Below are 19,090 nucleotides of genomic sequence, written 5' to 3' on the forward strand. Positions count from 1 at the left end.
ATTAATATGTTTGATGGATAATTAGATTGAGATCTAAAATGTTACAAAACATGATCATAAAACATCTAAAGTATCATTCAATCAGGAAAAATAATCTCTTATTTGCACTATAATAAAATTCAGTCTTGTGCAAAATCTGCTTTAATAAATGAGACTATTCACAACATAGGTTAGTTTTACTGTTACTTACTAGATCTGTACTACGCAATATGTATGGAGTGTCAATCAGTGTGCTTGTGTTTGTGTGTGTGTGTGTGTGTGTCAAAATTAAAAACAATACTTTAGAAAGTCTTAATGCAGAAAGATGAACATAATTACCAGAAAGAATGAATCCAGCATCTTCTTCATTTCAATGGTGTTAATATTGTGCCATAATTAAACAAACAAATCCAGCATTTTGCAAACATACTCAAAGAAAACAAACAAACAGAAAGTAATGTCCAAGTACAAAGGTCAATTTGAGCGAAAATGCAGTTGAGTGACAAATATGTATCGTGTTTTACAAATATAAATAAATGAGCCTAGATAATATTTCACAAATAAATACAAACCATCTTACAAACTGCATGTAACATTTGAGCAAATGCCAAATCAAGTGCATACAAATGCATATCTGTCCGTTATGATTGTGACACTTGGCTTTTTACGAGATCTCTTGATTTTCTCACTAATGCAGTCGAGCAACTTCCTCTTCTAAAACTGTAGATGGCGCTATTTAGCGCTTGTCTCCCGGGAGAAACACTGATTTGAATCGCGAGCTTGCCTTTGCCTACAGCTGAGGAAACTGACCGGTGAACATGAGTTTATGTCTTACTGTATCTATAATGAACCTTTTTGAGGTTTTCTTTTGCAAAATGTTAATTACACATCTAGACAGAAATCCACATTAGCACTTAGTAGCACTCACTCTCTCTAGGACAGGGGGATCTAGCCTATAAACTGAAAGCTCTGCCATCATATGTTGCTTTTTACATTTTCTACATCGGACGAGTGAAAAATTACTAAATTAGTGATTATGTCTACACTGAGCGAGTCAATTTCTTTATTCATCAAAAATTAATGAGAACATTTCCTTTAATTGAAAGGAGTGTTTCATTTTTCTGTGGGCACTGCATATACGTCACAGGCAAGTTAAGAAACAATTGTATATTGTTTGTTTTGTTCGTTAATTATTTTATTACATTATTAAGCTGACTGAATTCCAACTAAATACATAAATAAATAAATAAATAAATAAAGTGGGCTGAGATCCTTTCAAAAAGTAGACAGAAAGGGTAGTCAGAGGAGGACAGGTACAGAGTGAAAGATATTTTTATCATGTGTTGTTTTTTCCTTTTTCCATTTCAGGTTCTAAACCGTCTGATGGTCTTCTAAAAAAGCAGCACTCAACATTTGTGCAGTTTTTGGAGGTTTTATGATATATTTTAAATATCTATAAATAAATAAATATTTATTTATCATTGGACTCAAAATAGACAAAATTCATCATCAAAATCAGAACCAACGCAGAAATAAAGTGGCACACTTCCAACAATGCAAAAAACATCCACAATCACAAAATGATCATTCTCACACACGCACACGCACACACACACACACACACACACACATATAGAGGAATACAATATACAGGAATACATACAGACTATAAAAAATATTCTCTTATCATTTGTAAAATAAAATAATCTAAAATGCAGAACCACCACAAAAATAAATTGGTAACACTAAGACACATTGAAAATGTGCACACACACACTCATACACACACACACACGCAGGAACACATTTGTAAGGCTACAAAAAAGTGTTATCATTTGTCAAATAAAATCATACAAAATGCAGAACCACCACAAATATAAATTGGTTACACTGACGCATGTGCGCACAAACACACACACACACACACACACACACAGAGGGAGGGAGTAAGAGAGATATAAGGATGAGACAAAACAATTTAGACTTTTCAATCCAACTTTTGAAACTATATCTTTCAGTAATTCAGTAGCATATAGGCATAGTGGAGCTCTATAGCCATCTAGTGGTTAAAGTGATTTATTAACATTTTTAAACTGTATTTTCCAAAAAATGGGCAAAAAATCTTACATTAAACCTTGTAAAATTATCCATGGTATCCCAGGAATTACATTTTGAAATCTGGGTCTTTTATAAAGTGTATTTAACATAAAATGCTGTTTTTTTTGTAAAAAGCCTATTTAATTAAATATATATTTATAGAAATGTAAAATATATCATAAATCCTCCAAAAACTGCACAAATGTTGAGTAAAAACATTAATAAACAGAGTAAAATTATATTTGTAAAAAAAAATATATATATTGTTCTGTTACAAAATTCAATGTTATTGTCTGGGGTCCAATAGACCTCAAAGACCACGAGTGCTGCTTTTTTACAAGACCATCAGACGGTTAAGAACCTGAAATGGAATAAGGAAAAAACAACACATGATAAAAATATCTTTCACTCTGTACCTGTCCTCCTCTGACTACCCCTTTCTGTCTACTTTTTGAAAGGATCTCAGCCCACTTTATTTATTTATTTATTTATGTATTTAGTTGGAATTCAGTCAGCTTAATAATGTAATAAAATAATTAATGAACAAAACAAACAATATACAATTGTTTCTTAACTTGCCTGTGACATATATGCAGTTGTAACCCCTCCACCCGGGTCCTTCTCACCCCGCTCCGTGCGGGTCTCGAACCCGGGTCTCCAGCATGAGAGTCAGGCACTCTAACAAAGGAGGCTAAAGACTGCAGCCTCTAGCGTCTGTTTTACTCGCACAGCAACTACTAGCTGGCCTCTGTTACACAGTGTCCAAATTGTCATCTACAGTTTTAGAAGAGGAAGTTGCTCGACTGCATTAGTGAGAAAATCAAGAGATCTCATAAAAAGCCAAGTGTCACAATCATAACAGACAGATATGCATTTGTATGCACTTGATTTGGCATTTGTTCAAATGTTACATGCAGTTTGTAGGATGGTTTGTATTTATTTGTGAAATATTATCTAGGCTCATTTATTTATATTTGTAAAACACAATACATATTTGTTACTCCACTGCATTTTCGCTCAGATTGACCTTTGTACTTGGACATTGCTTTCAGTTTGTTTATTTTCTTTGAGCTTGTTTGCAAAATGCTGGATTTGTTTGTTTAATTATGGCACAATATTAACTCTTTACATTTCTCAGTTCTGACTGTGTTGAGCTCGAGTCTGTTTAAAGTCAAGACACTGAAATGTTGATTGTGTGTGAAAGTGTGTATTTCAGTGTGACTCTCAGTCCTGCAGTTTCATGTTATTGAGGATCAGCTCATGTGTTCAATCATTTACAGCTCAATAATCTGAATCTGAATAATCACAGCAGCAGAAAGAGGCTGAACACTTCAAATATACTTTACATTGTGATTCATGTGTGAGAGTCAAATATGATCTTACCTCAGTATCTCCAGTTTACAGTGAGGATTCTGTAGGACATCAGACAGCAGATTCACTGATTCTCCTATTTTATTCGCAGACAGACTCAGTTCTCTCAGGTGTTCAGGGTTTGATCTCAGAGCTGAAGTCAGAGCAGCAAAACCTTCATCTGTGAGATCACAATAACTCAACCTGTAGAGAACAATGACACACACTTCACTCTCAGTTCAGATCAGATCAGTTTAGCAGTGAATCCATTATTAACCCTCTGATGGTCTTGTAAAAAAGCAGCACTCATGGTCTTTGGAGTCTATTGGACCCCAGACGATAACATTGAATTTTGTAACAGAACAATATATTTTTTTTTTTTACAAATATAATTTTACTCTGTTTATTAATGTTTTTACTCAACATTTGTGCAGTTTTTGGAGGATTTATGATATATTTAAAATTTCTATAAATAAATATTTATTTAAATAGGCTTTTTACAAAAAAACAGCGTTTTGTGTTAAATACACTTTATAAAAGACCCAGATTTCAAAATTTAATTCCTGGGATACCATGGATAATTTTGCCCATTTTTTGGAAAATACAGTTTAAAAATGTTAATAAATCACTTTAACCACTAGATGGCTATAGAGCTCCACTATGCCTATATGCTACTGAATTACTGAAAGATATAGTTTCAAAAGTTGGATTGAAAAGTCTAAATTGTTATGTCTCATCCTTATATCTCTCTCCCTCTCTCCCTCCCTCCCTCTCTCTCTGTCTGTCTGTCTGTGCACATGTGTCAGTGTAACCAATTTATATTTGTGGTGGTTCTGCATTTTGTATCTTCTTAACCTTTATTTAACTAGGAAAGTCACATTGAGGTTAAAACCTATTTTACAAGTGAGACCTAGTCAAGACAGGGTCCGATAGCAGGAATAAATAGGTAACAAAACACAATAAAAACAAATAACAACCTCATCATTTGATACAACACAACAAAACAAATCACCACAACAAGATGTTGTAGAACAGGCTTAGCTTTCCAGCCTCTGTTCTGATAGCCGGTACTTTAAACTTTAGCCAGTTATGTGACCTGAGATTATGTGACAGCTTTGAAATGATAAAAATGTCCTATTTAAATAGTTTGGAAGTTTTCCTAAAATAACCTTATAAATAAAAATGTACCAATGTTCAAGCCTGCGCAAATGAAGGGATGACCATCCTACCAAACTATACAATGTACAATGATGTGTCCTAAAACTAGAGTTAGTAACGTATCTGAGAGCAGAGTGATAAAGGGGTCAAGTTTGGACAAGGTGGACAGAGAGGCAAATCTGTAGATAGTATCCCCATAATCAATCTGTGACAGGAAAAGGCAAGCAACTAAGCTTTTTCGTGAAGGCAGAGAAAAACAGGATTTTAGCCTATACAAAAAACCCAGTGTAAATTTTAATTTCTTTGCAAGATATTCAACATGGTATTTAAAATTTAGGTTTTTATCAATCCAAAATCCCAGATATTTATAATTATCTACAGACTGGATACAAACTCCATCGAAGGATATGATGGAGAAGGATGGTAGCTTTGTTCGCCCAGTAGTAAAAACCATAACTTTAGTTTTATGTGGGTTTAACAGCAGCTTCAGATCTAGTAGAGCATATTGTAGGGTATCAAAATCTGCCTGCACATTAGAAAAGGCTAACTCAGCTGTGGGGGCAAAGGAATACAGAACTGTATCATCTGCATACAAATGATACTTACAAAATTTAAACTTATCACAAATATTATTAATCTAAACTAGGAAAAGCAAGGGTCCCAAAACCGAACCTTGTGGAACACCCTTCGTAACAAAAACTGGATTTGACATATCATTGCCATATTTTACCATTTGTGAACGATTGGTCAAATAGCTATGAAACCATTTGACCGCATTACATCTAATACCAGCTCTCAGCAGTGTATTAACCAGTATTAGATGGTCCACAGTATCAAATGCCTTTGTGAGGTCTATGAATAGAGAAACACAGGTAAATTTACTGTCTATAGCCTCTTTGAAGTCATCCATGACTTTTAAAGTGGCGGATATTGTACTGTGCCCCGACCGGAAACCAGATTGCATTTCATTTAAAAGGTATGCGAGTGCAAATATGATTTAAGTTGAGTAGCAACTAAAGATTCCAATATCTTTGAAAGAACAGGGAGATTAGAGATTGGTCTATAGTTATTCATATCATGTCGATCGCCAGCTTTAAGTAAGGGTGTAACGTAAGCTTGCTTCCAGATAGCTGGAACCTGATTAAAACTTATTGACATATTAAAAATGTGAGTAATGGGCTCAGCTATAACCGGTGCAGCCACATTTAACAGAAAGGGATCCGACTTCCGGTTATGGCGTCTTAGTGAGAGGCTGCATGTGCGTGAGGCTCGCTGTTAAATTCCTTGAAACTATCCTTAACTTGGACCAATAAACATAATTCTACTTGTTCTTGACCCACGCGCTTCTACTGCACAACATGCCACCAAAAAACGCTAAAACTGGTCAACAACCTTGTAAAACGGCTTCACAAGGCAAAGGGGCTAATGTGGACACGGCTAATGCTAGCAAAACACCGCTGGATATTTCCAATGATGTCAATACACGGGAGGCATCGGCGACTCCAGAGGCACCCGAAACACCGATAGCGCCGAATCCGACAAACAGTGACCTTCTCAAGGAAATTCTGTCGTTGAAAGGTGACATGGCTAAACAATCTACCGACATGCTGAAAGCAATTAACGATATAAAAGGGGATATACAGTTACACTCTCAAAGAATCTATGAGACGGAGGAGCGAATCTCGCAAACAGAAGATGATGTAACCTCTCTTCAAGGCAAAGTTAAAATACTGGAGAAAACTGTGGAGACTCTTTGCGACAGAATTACAGAGCAAGAAGACAGGAGCAGACGCTCCAACTTGAGACTGGTTGGGCTACCCGAAAAATCGGAGGGCTCAGATCTGTGTGGTTTTCTGGAGAAGTGGCTCCGAGATACACTAGGTGAAGGTTTCACCTTGTCCCCCATCATAGAGAGAGCACACAGGATCGGGCCTATTAACTCTAAATCTACATCGCCACGGGTGGTAATAATGAAGTTTCTGAACTACCGGGACCGGGAAACAACTCTGAGAACCGCCAGGAAGATGACGGAGGTACGCTATGAGAATCAACGAGTCGCATTTTTCCCTGATCTCTCCGCGGAGACACGCAAACTGCAGCAGCGCTTCAACGGTGTGAAAACTCAGCTTCGTGCACTGAATATTCGGTATGGCATGCTGTATCCAGCCCATCTGATCATCACGCACAATGACAAACGCAGGATTTTTAAATCGGTCGCTGAGGCTGAAGAATATGTTCAGGAAATAAGTTCGCAGACAGGTGACGACTCCGAGACTTAAACTAACGTTACGCTTTGTGCTCACCGCTTTTCTTCTCACAGTCACTGACGAGTAATAGCCATGAAAATGGACAAAATTCAACGGATAATTTCAAGTCACCTTATTGTTAAAATACGTTACTGGCATGATTGCCTTAAGGTATGTTTTATTTTATTTTATAACGCACTGGGTGCACGTTTATGTGCGTCAAGTTTTATTATGGTCCAAACATCTCTACTACAGCTAGCTCATGCGTGGCTATGTTATGTGTGCATATTTACACGTTACCCACTATGTGGATGAAACGTTTTATATAACCCAAGTTCTTAGTCTTAAAGGGTTTAGCAACACATTTCGTTTGGGAAATGTGTGGGGTTTTGTAATAAGGGGCTCACTCCATTTTTTATTTTTTTTTGTGTTTGATGACTTTACATGGCCTGAAATTGAGATTAAGAAGAATTTATGTTTGACACCTCAGTTATAAATGTGTCTAGTTGGAATGTAAGAGGTCTGAACAAAATTGTTAAGCTTAAACAGGTGCTGGGCAGAATTAAACAAATGAAGAGTACAGTGTGTTTCTTACAAGAGACACACTTGGTAGATGAAGATGTGAATAAGATTAGATCTAGATGGCCTGGTCAGGTATTCTCCTCTAGTTTTACGACTCATGCAAGAGGGGTCATAATATTGATTCATAAATCAGTTCCCTTTGATCTAAAAGATAAATATTTGGATCCATCTGGGAGATTTATTATACTTAGTGGAACTATAATCTCTACATTAGTCAACTTGGTATGTTTATACGCCCCCAATGGGGATGCTCCTGCCTTTTACCAACATTTCTTTTTAACTATGTCAGCTTATAGGGGCCAGTGCATCATCGGAGGAGATTTTAATTGTGTGATAAATCCTGCAGTAGATCGTTCAAATAGCTCCGACACTTCCCACCAACAAGCCAGGAAAACGATTGAAAAATGTATGAACGATCTTAATTTAGTGGAGATTTGGAGACAACTTTATCTGGACAAGATTGAGTATTCATGTTTTTCTGCTACCTACAAAACGTATTCTCGGATAGATTTCTTTTTGGTTTCCTCTGGTCTGGTATCTATGATTCAGAATTGCTGGTATGAGACTATACTACTCTCTGACCACGCCCCAATTATTCTGTCAATTAAGTTTCCCAATTATTATTCATCTCCACTTCCATTTCGGTTTCAAGCTAAATGGCTGAAGTCTGCAGAATTTGAGGAATTTCTTGAAGAAAAAAATAACAGAATATTTTAATTTTAATAAAGACCAGACCAGTGCATCAATAAAGTGGGAAGCATTTAAAGCATATATAAGGGGGGAAATAATGAGCTACACTAGGCATAAATCTAAAATACATTTAAACAAATTGAAAGACATTGACAAACAAATAAAGGAACTGCAGGACCAGCTGTATTACTGTGACGACACTGGAAAATATAATAAGCTTCTCCTATTAAAATCTGAATATAATGAACTTACTACCAACAAAATAGCAACTAGTTTACTGTGGTTGAAACAGTCATACTATGATCAGGGTGAGAAGGCAGGAAAACTCCTGGCTTGGAGGCTTAAAAAAATACAGTCAAGTAGGGCTATTAACTCAATTGTACTTGACAATGGAGAGAATTTAGTGGATCCAAAATGTATAAATGACGCTTTTGCAGAATATTATGAAAATTTATATCAATCCCAATATCCAGATAATATGGATAAACAGGATCAGTTTCTGGACCAACTTCAATTCCCAACCTTGTCAGAGGAGACTAAAAATTATCTAGATGGAAAACTGAGCATTCAAGAACTTAAGGAGGCACTCACCCATATGAATACAGGCAAAGCCCCTGGCCCTGATGGCCTGCCTATTGAGCTTTATAAGAGATTTTCAGATAAATTATTACCCCATCTACTTGAAATGTATAATGAGTCCTATGAGAATGGCATTCTACCCCCATCCTTAAGATTGGCAACCATTTCACTTCTGTTAAAACCAGGTAAAGCCCCGACAGATATGGGCTCATACAGGCCTATATCCTTGATGTCATGTGACACCAAAATACTATGCAAGGCTTTAGCTCGGAGGATTGAATCACATATTCCTAACTTAATTTCGAACGACCAAAATTGATTTGTTCTTGGCCGCCAAGCTTTTCACAATACCCGCCGATTATTGAATATATTATACGAAAAACAATTTGCCATGGATCACGCCTTTCTGTCATTAGATGCCGAAAAGGCGTTTGACAGGATCGAATGGTGCTATTTTTTTGGGACACTCAAAAGATTTGGCTTGGGAGAAAAATATTTGAAATGGATTCAATTACTATATACAGAACCCATAGCCAAAGTGGTAACAAACAGCCAGTTATCGAGACCTTTTAGTCTATGTAGATCGACACGACAAGGATGCCCATTATCGCCACTTCTTTTTTTGTTTGCTATCGAGCCACTCGCTATGGCAATGCGTAATTCCCCTGATATTACTGGTATTCAAATCGGAGGAACAGAACATCGCTTGTCTCTTTTTGCAGATGACGTTGTTTTGTTTTTAACTGATCTAGAGAGGTCTGTCCAGGCTGTAGGCCAAATTCTGAAGATGTTTGGTGAATTCTCAGGGTATAAAGTTAACCAAAAGAAAAGCTCCCTGTTAATGCTGAACAAAAATAACTCTACAATACAAACACAATTTAAATGTACCTATGAAGGCTTCACTTACCTGGGAATTAAAATAAATCCGGACATAAAGACAATTGTATCTATTAATTATGATCCCTTAGTAAAAAAGGTATTGGACTCCTTAGAAAGATGGGGTGGGATGCCAATTTCTATGATAGGTCGCATTAATATTATTAAAATGTCCATTCTCCCAAAATTCTTATATCTTTTCCAGTCCATTCCCTTACACATTCTAGCTTCCTTCTTTTCCTCCTTGAATAAAACCAAATTTATATGGAATAGTAAACGCCCCAGGCTGCGGCTTTCCCTGCTATATCTGCCCTATGACCGAGGGGGGCTTAGATTGCCTAATGTCAAGTTGTATTATTGGGCAGCTCAACTTTGTGCTGCTACTTATTATTTTTCTACCACTGATACACCATCTTGGATACACATTGAGAACAATACATTAAAGCTACCTTTGACATCTTATCTTTATGCAGCCGAAACTAAACAATTATTAAAAGATACGAAAAATCCTTTTCTCAAAAACACAATATCAATCTGGCACCAATCTCATTCTGCCTTGTCGGAGGTATCTAGGCTCTCATGTTTGTCGCCAATTTGGGGAAATGATAGATTTAAACCAGGAAGAGCAGATATGGGGTTTAGAATTTGGCTGAATGGCTTGAATAAAATTGGGGACCTATATAGTGAAGGAGTATTGATGTCTTTTGAGCAATTGGTAAATAGATATGGTTTGCCCAAAAAACACTTTTTTAAGTATTTACAGGTTAGAAGCTTCATCACTACCCAACTAAAGTCTACTGTGAAACCCCCACTCTCCACTATAGAGAATATAGCCGTTAACCATCATCAGAGTAGAGGCCTGCTTTCCAAATTTTACAATATTTTACTACTTTCCTCAAAAGAAAGTAGTCTTTCATATTTACAAGCATGGAAAACTGATTTACAAACAGAAATTTCAGATGATGAGTGGAACAATTCTTGCCTGTTGGCACAGACGCAAACTATTAACACCAGGTTTAGATTGCTGCAGTACAAATGGTTATTTAGAACCTATATTACTCCTGTAAAACTTCACCATTTTAATTCTAATATTCCTGATGTCTGTGTAAAATGTGGTGTAGACAAGGGCACTCTTCTTCATTGTATGTGGCAGTGTCCGGAACTTCAAATTTTTTGGAAGGAGGTTACTACATTTATTTCTCGTTTGATTGAATGCAACATGCCTATGGACGGTAAACTCTGCTTACTGCACATTTTTTCTAATGGTTTTAAAGGGACTACAAAAAAGAGGAAGCTTGTTAGTTTCTGCCTATTGCAGGCTAAACATGTAATTGCTCTGAACTGGAAGAACATAGAAAGACCAAAGATAAACCAATTGATTAAACTAATGTCTAGCAACCTGGCACTGGAGAAACTGACCTACATTGCGAGAGGAAAACTTGAGGATTTTAAAGATATGTGGTTGCCTTTCTTGCGCCTTGTAAAAGCAGGTGACATGTAAACTACCGGTATATATTTTTTTCTGATGGAGTGAGCATGGGGTTCCAGGGTGGGGGGAGGCCTTGTCTTTTGGTTTGTTTGTTTTTTTCCTTTTTGTTTTTTTAAGTTTCTTTGTACAATTTTTTCTTTTGTATGTCTGAAAAATGTAAAAAATTCAATAAAGATATTTGTGAAAAAAAAAAAAAACAGAAAGGGATCCAGACCATCAGGTCCGGGCGCCTTTTTGGGATCTATAGAATTCAGCGAATGCATAACTTCTTGAACTTGTATGGCTTCAAAATCGAATGAGAAACCAGTGGCAGAGGATGTACTAGGTAGCAAAAAACGTGTTGAAAGATCACTTGAAATTGATGGAAACTGCTGATCAAATAAATGACCTGCCTTCTCAAAGTGAACGTTAAAGGCATTTAATATGTCACATTTATCTGTGATAGTATTATTTCCAATATTCAATTTCTGAGGAAAATCTGAAACCTTTTTATTCTGCAATACTTTAATTGTTTTCCAGAATTTGGATGGATTATTAAAATTATCATTAGTTAAAGTAAGATAATAATTTGATTTAGAGGTCCGAATGGCTGAGGTACATTGATTGCCAAAAATAAGTCTGTTTGACACACCCACCGCTAGCCTAGCTTAGCACAAAGACTGGATGTAAATGGTTGCAGCTAGCATACTAATCCAAATAAGTGACAAAATAACGCAAACATTTTCCTATTTACATGTTGTGATTTGTATAGTCACAGAGTGTACAAAAACAAAGTCACATGAGACACAGACATTAGTATGGATTAGTATGCTACCTGCAACCATTTACATCCAGTCTTTGTGCTAAGCTAGGCTAGCGGTGGGTGCGTCAAACAGACTTATAGCACGCACGGAGATGAAAAAGGTATGTATGGACTTATCTAACTCTGGGGGATAAGGTGAATAGGCTAAAGTCCCAAAAAGTCGGAGTGTTCCTTTAAATATTTAAATTCCTTCTTTATGTGCAAGAACTCTCAATTAATAAACCTGAACTATTTATTCATACACAACTTTCTGACTTTGTTTGAATGCCTGAAGGAATTTTGCATTGTCAAGTTTTAGGAAACGCATCAAATACTGACCACTGAACTCTAGACAACATCTGCAGCACTGAAGATTCATGAACTTTTATTTTCCTGATGTTTTAACAGTGAACTGATTGTTCTGATTGATACTTACTGAACTGATCTGGATTCTTTAATCACAGGACGCAGTTTCTGAAGAGCCTTTAGTCGTTCAGTTTTATCGTCTCTTCCAACAAAATCATCAATATCAAACTTGTCCTCCTCTGATGTCAACAACACAAAGGCTACAGCTGACCACTGAGATGAAGAGAGTTTGGCTTTCTTTATTCTTCCAGATTCCAGATACTGTTGTATTTCCTCCACTAGTGAACGATCACCCAGTTCATTCAGACAGTGGAACAGATTGATGGATTTCTCTGGAGAGTCGATGGTCCTGATCTTCTCCTTGATGTACTGAACTGTTCCCTCATTGTTGTCAGATCTGCTTTTCTGTTTCATTAGTCTTTGTAGGAGAATCTGATGAGACTTTACTGACAGACCCAGAAGAAACCGCAGGAAAAGATCCAGATGTCCATTTTTACTCTGTAGAGCCTCATCCACAGCTCTCTGATGCAGCGCAGATAATGACACATGTTTAAACATAAGTGGAAACCTGTCCTTGACTTTAGACAGCGAACTCTGTTTGGTGATTGGGTCAAACACATTTATGTTGTTGTTTATAGAGTAGAGATGCACATATAGAGCCGCTAGATGTTCCTGAACGCTCAGATGAACAAAGCAGAAGACTTTCCCCTGATACCAGCCAAACTCCTCTCTGAAGATCTGAGTGCACAATCCTGAGTAAACTGATGCTTCTGTCACATCAACGCCACACTCTCTCAGGTCTTCCTCATAGAAGATCAGGTTTCCTCTTTCCAGTTGCTCGTATGCCAGTTTCCCCAGTTTGAGGATCATGTCTTCATTCGTCACGTTCTTCTCATAGTCCTTCTCATGTTTGATGTCGATCTGAAGGATCAGGAAGTGTGTGTACATCTGAGTGAGAGTCTTGGGAATCTCTCCAGTCTCTGCTTCGCTCAACATCTTCTCCAGAACAGCGGCTGAGATCCAGCAGAACACGGGGATGTGGCACATGATGTAGAGACTCCTCGAGGACTTCAGGTGTGTGATGATCCTGTCAGCCAGACTCTGATCACTGATTCTCTTCCTGAAGTATTCCTCCTTCTGTGGATGATTGAAGCCTCGTACCTCTGTCACTCGATGGACACACTCAGAGGGGACGAGATCGGCTGCTGCTGGTCTGGAGGTGATCCAGATGAGAGCCGAGGGAAGCAGATTCCCCACAATGAGGTTCATCAGCAGCTCGTCCACTGAGGCTGATTCACTTACATCACACAACCTCACATCGCTCTGAAAATCCAGAGACAGACGACACTCATCCAGACCATCAAAGATGAACAACATGTTATAATTGTCACTGGATATTTCCAGTTCTTTAGTTTCAGGGAAAAACACATGAAGAAGATCTGAAAGACTGAGTGTTTTGTCCTTCATCAGATTGATCTCTCTGAAAGGAAGAGGAAATATGAGCTGGACGTCCTGATTCTCGTTCTCTTCAGCCCAGTCCAGGATGAACTTCTGCACAGAGACTGTTTTTCCAATGCCAGCGACTCCCTTTGTCAGCACAGTTCTGATGGGTTTGTCTTGTCCAGGTAAAGGTCTAAAGATGTCATTGCATTTGATCGGTGTGTCCTTTGTTCCTGCTCTCCTGGATTGTGTCTCAATCTGTCTCACCTCATGTTCATTATTGATCTCTCCACTCTCAGTCTCTGTGATGTAGAGCTCTGTGTAAATCTCATTCAGGAGTGTTGGGTTTCCCTGCTGTGCTGTTCCCTCATACAGACTCTCACACTTCTTCTTCAGATTTGATCTAAACCTGTTGAGGACTTCATGGCTGTAAAATTAAAATACCACAGTATTAATAAACACAACGTATTTTTTTAATCATATATTTTGTTTAAATGTAATACCTGAGAACAGTCTGTGTATCTCCACTCTTAAAATCTACTGGCCGACTCATAGACACACAGCTGGACTCTGGCTCTGATCTCTTCTGATGAACTGAACTATAACAGAGATTAAAGTTATACATATTTGCCATATTCAACATATTACATATCCATTTATCAATAAAACAATCACTCTTCATGATTAATTAATTTACACGTTTATTACAAAAATTGTACATTGAAATTAGTTTTTTCACAGATGTGTCTCTGTGTGAGCAACACTATACTGTGCATTAAAATATTACATTAAAATATTCTTCTTGTACATTGTTTATATCTTGTAGAATATATTACTGATAATATAAAATGCCATACTATAATCATATTTTTATAGAAATGAAATACCTGAGATCATGTTGTGTATCTTCACTCTTAAAATGTATTGGCTGATCCATAGACGCGTCACTCCTCATAGACACACAGCTGGACTCTGGTTCTGATCTCTTCTGATGAACTGAACTATAACAGAAATAGATTAAAGTTAATATATTGAATTACTGTATTAAAAATCAGGTTTCACTTTATTTGGATGGTCCCTTTAACACATTCTGTTGTCTATAAGTAACATTGCCCCTTCATGTCTACTAACTATCATTAGAGTGTTAGTAGAGCATTAGTAGACTGGTAGGGTTAGGGTTAGGATAAGTTGGCATGTAGTTGCAAAGTTACTTTTAGTCAGTTGAGTCTCTGTTGGAGGAGCATCACAATAAAGAGTTTGCAGATATTAAGCAGACAGTTTACTAATACTCTAATGAGAGTTAGTTGACATGTAGTTGCACAGTTACTTATAGTTAACAGAATGTTCAAAAGGGACCATCAAAATAAAGTGTTACCAAAAATCACATATTCATTTATCCTTAAATAATTTATTTTCACAATGTTGATAAAAAAAACTGTAAAATGAATTAAGTGCTCTCATATACGTCGAATAACACCACATACATTAAAATATTATCTACACATATAATAACTGTAAGCAATGTCCAAAAATAATTTCTTATATCTTGTAAAATGTATTACTGATAATGTTCTGATAATATAAAATGCCATACTATAATCATATTTTTATAGAAATGTAATACCTGAGATCATGTTGTGTATCTTCACTCTTAAAATTTATTGGCCGACCCATAGACGCGTCACTCCTCATAGACACACAGCTGGGCTCTGGTTCTGATCTCTTCTGATGAACTGAACTATAACATTAAAAAAATATATATTGGTGATCAGATTTATTATATGTTCGTAAAAGTAAAACTGGCTGGTCTAATTGCTTTCAATTAAGTTTTTTACTTAAGAAAAACATCTTCTTTACTATAATTTAAAGATTATTTAATCTGAAGTTTATTCAAAATACCTGCATCCTGGATACAAATCTTCATCTCTGGATGTTTGAGTTTTATCCATGATGAGCTGAACAGTTGAAACAGAATCTGATCTTCACCACTGACTCTGAATGGAAATGACAAACAAACACAATAATTCACAATAATTCATCTGAACGGAACCTGAGATTCAGAGAAACAGGATCATGAGACGCGGCGTTCACTCAAACACACAATGTTAGTCGTATATTAACACAAATGCTAAATAAACCACAGACAACACGAAACAATGAAACCATGTTTTGCTCTAAAATGAAAAATATCAAACACATAAAATAGGCGAAATTTCCTTTAGGGGAAATAGGCTAATATTGGCCTACATGCGGAGGTCACCTGTAAAACGTCTCGAGACCTGAACACTCACCAACGTTTATCACATTCAGAATCACAAAATCCACCGCCGTTTCTATCAAGTAATTAAATTCGTGTCTTATTCATATTATGAAGGTTTCCATGAAACACTTTGGAATTAATACTCGGAATAGAATCGATTCTGGCGGTTCAAATGGCGAAACATCAACTCCGATCATTTACTTTCACTTTTACTCGCAAAACAAGAAAATGGCATCACGTTACGCGCGCGCTCAGTCCTGCGCGTGCTCGGGTTCTGTTTGGTAAACCCGCACTAGCAGTAAACAGAATATAGCGCGCGCACACACACAATATATATATATATATATATATATATATATATATATATATATATATATATGTAGCGGACCTCGCCTCGCACCACAAAGAAACTCCCATGACACCACTGGAAGCCAGATGGACCACGTCTGCAGTTTATTAACAGAGGACAGTAACTCAAACAAGCCTTCAGGTTCACTCTCTTTCAGCTTCACTCTCTCCAGTCACAGGCTGTTCTGAGAGAGAGCTTTTTATACAATAAAGTCTTGTATTACAACAATACATTTCTTTCTGTCTTATTTATGAAAATTCACATTCACACAAATCAAATTAAATTAAAGGTGGGGTATGTAATTCTCTTTTTTGGCCATTTTTTCAAAATCACTTAAAATCCTATTCCTAACCCACTTACAGCCACTGAGTTAGAAGCACTGAAATAAAAATTAAGCAATTTAATCATCTGTGGAGCAGGCAGGACTCAAAAAACTCCAGCCAATCATTTCCAAGACCACCTAGAATCATTGGACAGTAAGTGCGTCAATCAATCGGTCGTACCATTGATTGGTCCATGTTCTTTGAATGGGTGGAGTCAAAGGAAAGAAGGTAGGACCATTTGAGTTGTGTATTTTCAAAATCTACCGGCCGTTTTGCAAATCACATACCCCACCTTTAAAGAAATTTAAATTCCATCAAAATTACAAAATGACTACATTTGTTAGATCGTATAGTTTTTTTCTTTTCTTGTTGTTGTGAAACATACCTGCAGTTTATTAACAGAGGATAGTAACTCAAACACAAGCCTTCAGGTTCACTCTCTTTCAGCTGAAGGATGTATGAGAAAAGAAACGTTTATAGTCCTCTATAACAGCAACTGCAATTCATCTAATACACAGGTCACACATATGGCTAAAAACATACATACATTTTAACATCCAAATGAAAATTACACACATTTAATATACTAAACACATTTCCACAGACTCAATCCACCAAAATTATAGGTGGAGAAAATGATTAACAGGGAAAAACCCACACTCTAATTTGGCGCGCAGGCGGCAACATAAAACAAATAGGCCGGGAGCCAGGTCCACTCCTCAGGATGTTTTTTGCTACCTTTTTTCACTATTATTTCCTATTATCTTATACCTTGGGCCATCACAAGTTGATAATGACCACCCCCAACTCGGCCCCGTTTGGTCTCAGGGGCCAAAAAAACTTTTTTGGGAAAAGCTTTTGACGGAATTATGTATTTGTGAATATTAAGCTACTGCAGCTACATAAATGGTCATATAACCCTAAAATTTAACATGGAGTATCCTGACACATAGGGGAAACTAGCAGAAAAATACTCTGGGGATTTCTGCCTTTTTGCTGTCAAATATCACCCTCAACATACCCCAAAAGACCAAAAAATGTCTGTCCGCCTGACAAATTGTCATCAAAAGTGATCATTTTCAAGCATTTTATTATACATATCACTGCCTCAAATGTACATGAAAAACTTCCCAAGTTTATAAGCTTCAATTTAAGACCAAGATGACCTTTCTGTCTAGTGGATTACAGCTGGTATAACCAAAGTTCTCCCCTGTACCCCAAATCGGAGAAACAGAACTTCCAAGCATTACCATTCCAGATATGGGATTAACCCCTTATATTGGCATCAGCCATTACATATTTAAAACAGTAATATTCTAAAATAAACCTAAACTAATCTTGACAAACTATATATAATTTGAAAGCTTACAATCTCTAGTTTACTTATTTGGTGACTGATTTTCAAAATAAATTACAGAGGAGCCGTTATTAATCAATTTGCAACAAGAATATTTTCATACTCCTAAGGCGTGTTCAGACCTTTATTTTGAAATAGTGATGAACATGAAAAATCATGAAAGAATGGTAGAAACCTCAGTTTGTTTTCATGCCGAGAGTTCAAAAGATAGCATCCATTCAATTCTTTTAGAAAAAAAGGTCTGAAAATGTTTTGAATATAAAGAAAAAAAATAATAGATTCACCATTTGTGATGTGGCAGCGAGCTATAATGCACATACGGGATCTTTTTATGTTTCTTAGAGGTTGAATTCATTTCAAAATCTGCCAAATTTCCAATACTACTTCTGAATGGGATGTCTACTTCATAAATTGTATAAAAATTGTAAAAATTATGGTTCAGATAACTCAAACAACAAATGAAAATGAAGGCGCCCTTATATGGGCAGTAATGTCAACTAGTGAAAAAGTTTGGTACTGCGCCCAAACTAAATCTCACTGAAAGCTTGTTTTTTGAGATATCAACCTAAAATTTGAAACACAACATGTTCAGATTTTTGGCTTTGATTTTTTTTTGCATTTTTAGAGTCCACCAGGTTTTGAAGATATATATTTTATATAAAATATGAATAATAACATTTTTAACATTGTACATTTTCATAAACTCAAACTTCTATAACTTTTTTTCTGTTAAACTTTCTTAATTTATTTCACTTCTACAAAAATCTGCCAAATGTCTTCTTTACAACAAGACCAATCTTACATCTATATGCAGATGTAAAGCATTCTTGAATTACAACCATTTAAGTTCGGAATGTGCATTTTCATGTCTATTAAAAAAAGCCGGGTGCCGCTTAAGGGGTTAAGCATATTTTTTGCATATGAATAATACTTCTAAAAAGAGTTGAGACTTGACTTACGTACTGCTATACTATATGAAGTGAATTGCATGATGTTTATTCAGTAATGTTATGCCCCTAGGTGGACTGGGGTCAGGGTGCAACATAGGGTACAATCACACAAAATCAATAAACCAAATGTCCATCTATCCATCTTCCGCTTATCCGGGGCCGGGTCACGGGGGCAGCAGTCTAAGCAAAGATGCCCAGACTTCCCTCTCCCCAGACAC

At 36.6% G+C, this 19,090-nt stretch overlaps 1 protein-coding gene across 4 annotated transcripts in view; it reads right to left on the minus strand.

Moving 5' to 3' along the window:
- LOC306997003 (NACHT, LRR and PYD domains-containing protein 12-like) overlaps nucleotides 1-19,090 on the minus strand; it is a 95,842-nt gene that overhangs the window by 72,295 nt on the left and 4,457 nt on the right. For 3 of the 4 annotated variants that reach the window (XM_079609989.1, XM_079609988.1, XM_079609986.1), the window contains exons 1-7: nucleotides 15,925-16,137; nucleotides 15,533-15,627; nucleotides 15,258-15,371; nucleotides 14,521-14,634; nucleotides 14,137-14,232; nucleotides 12,264-14,060; nucleotides 3,460-3,630 (exon numbers count right to left, since the gene is read on the minus strand). In XM_079609989.1, the coding sequence (XP_079466115.1) occupies nucleotides 3,460-3,630; nucleotides 12,264-14,060; nucleotides 14,137-14,232; nucleotides 14,521-14,634; nucleotides 15,258-15,371; nucleotides 15,533-15,582 (2,342 nt within the window). In that variant the 5' untranslated portion in view covers nucleotides 15,583-15,627; nucleotides 15,925-16,137. Of the gene's footprint in view, nucleotides 1-3,459; nucleotides 3,631-12,263; nucleotides 14,061-14,136; nucleotides 14,233-14,520; nucleotides 14,635-15,257; nucleotides 15,372-15,532; nucleotides 15,628-15,924; nucleotides 16,138-16,950; nucleotides 17,013-19,090 lie in introns of those variants that run through there. The other variant, XM_079609987.1, reaches the window with a different exon arrangement.

Source organism: Phoxinus phoxinus (genome assembly GCF_949152265.1).
Source record: "Phoxinus phoxinus genome assembly, chromosome: 4".
NCBI lineage: Eukaryota > Metazoa > Chordata > Actinopteri > Cypriniformes > Leuciscidae > Phoxinus > Phoxinus phoxinus.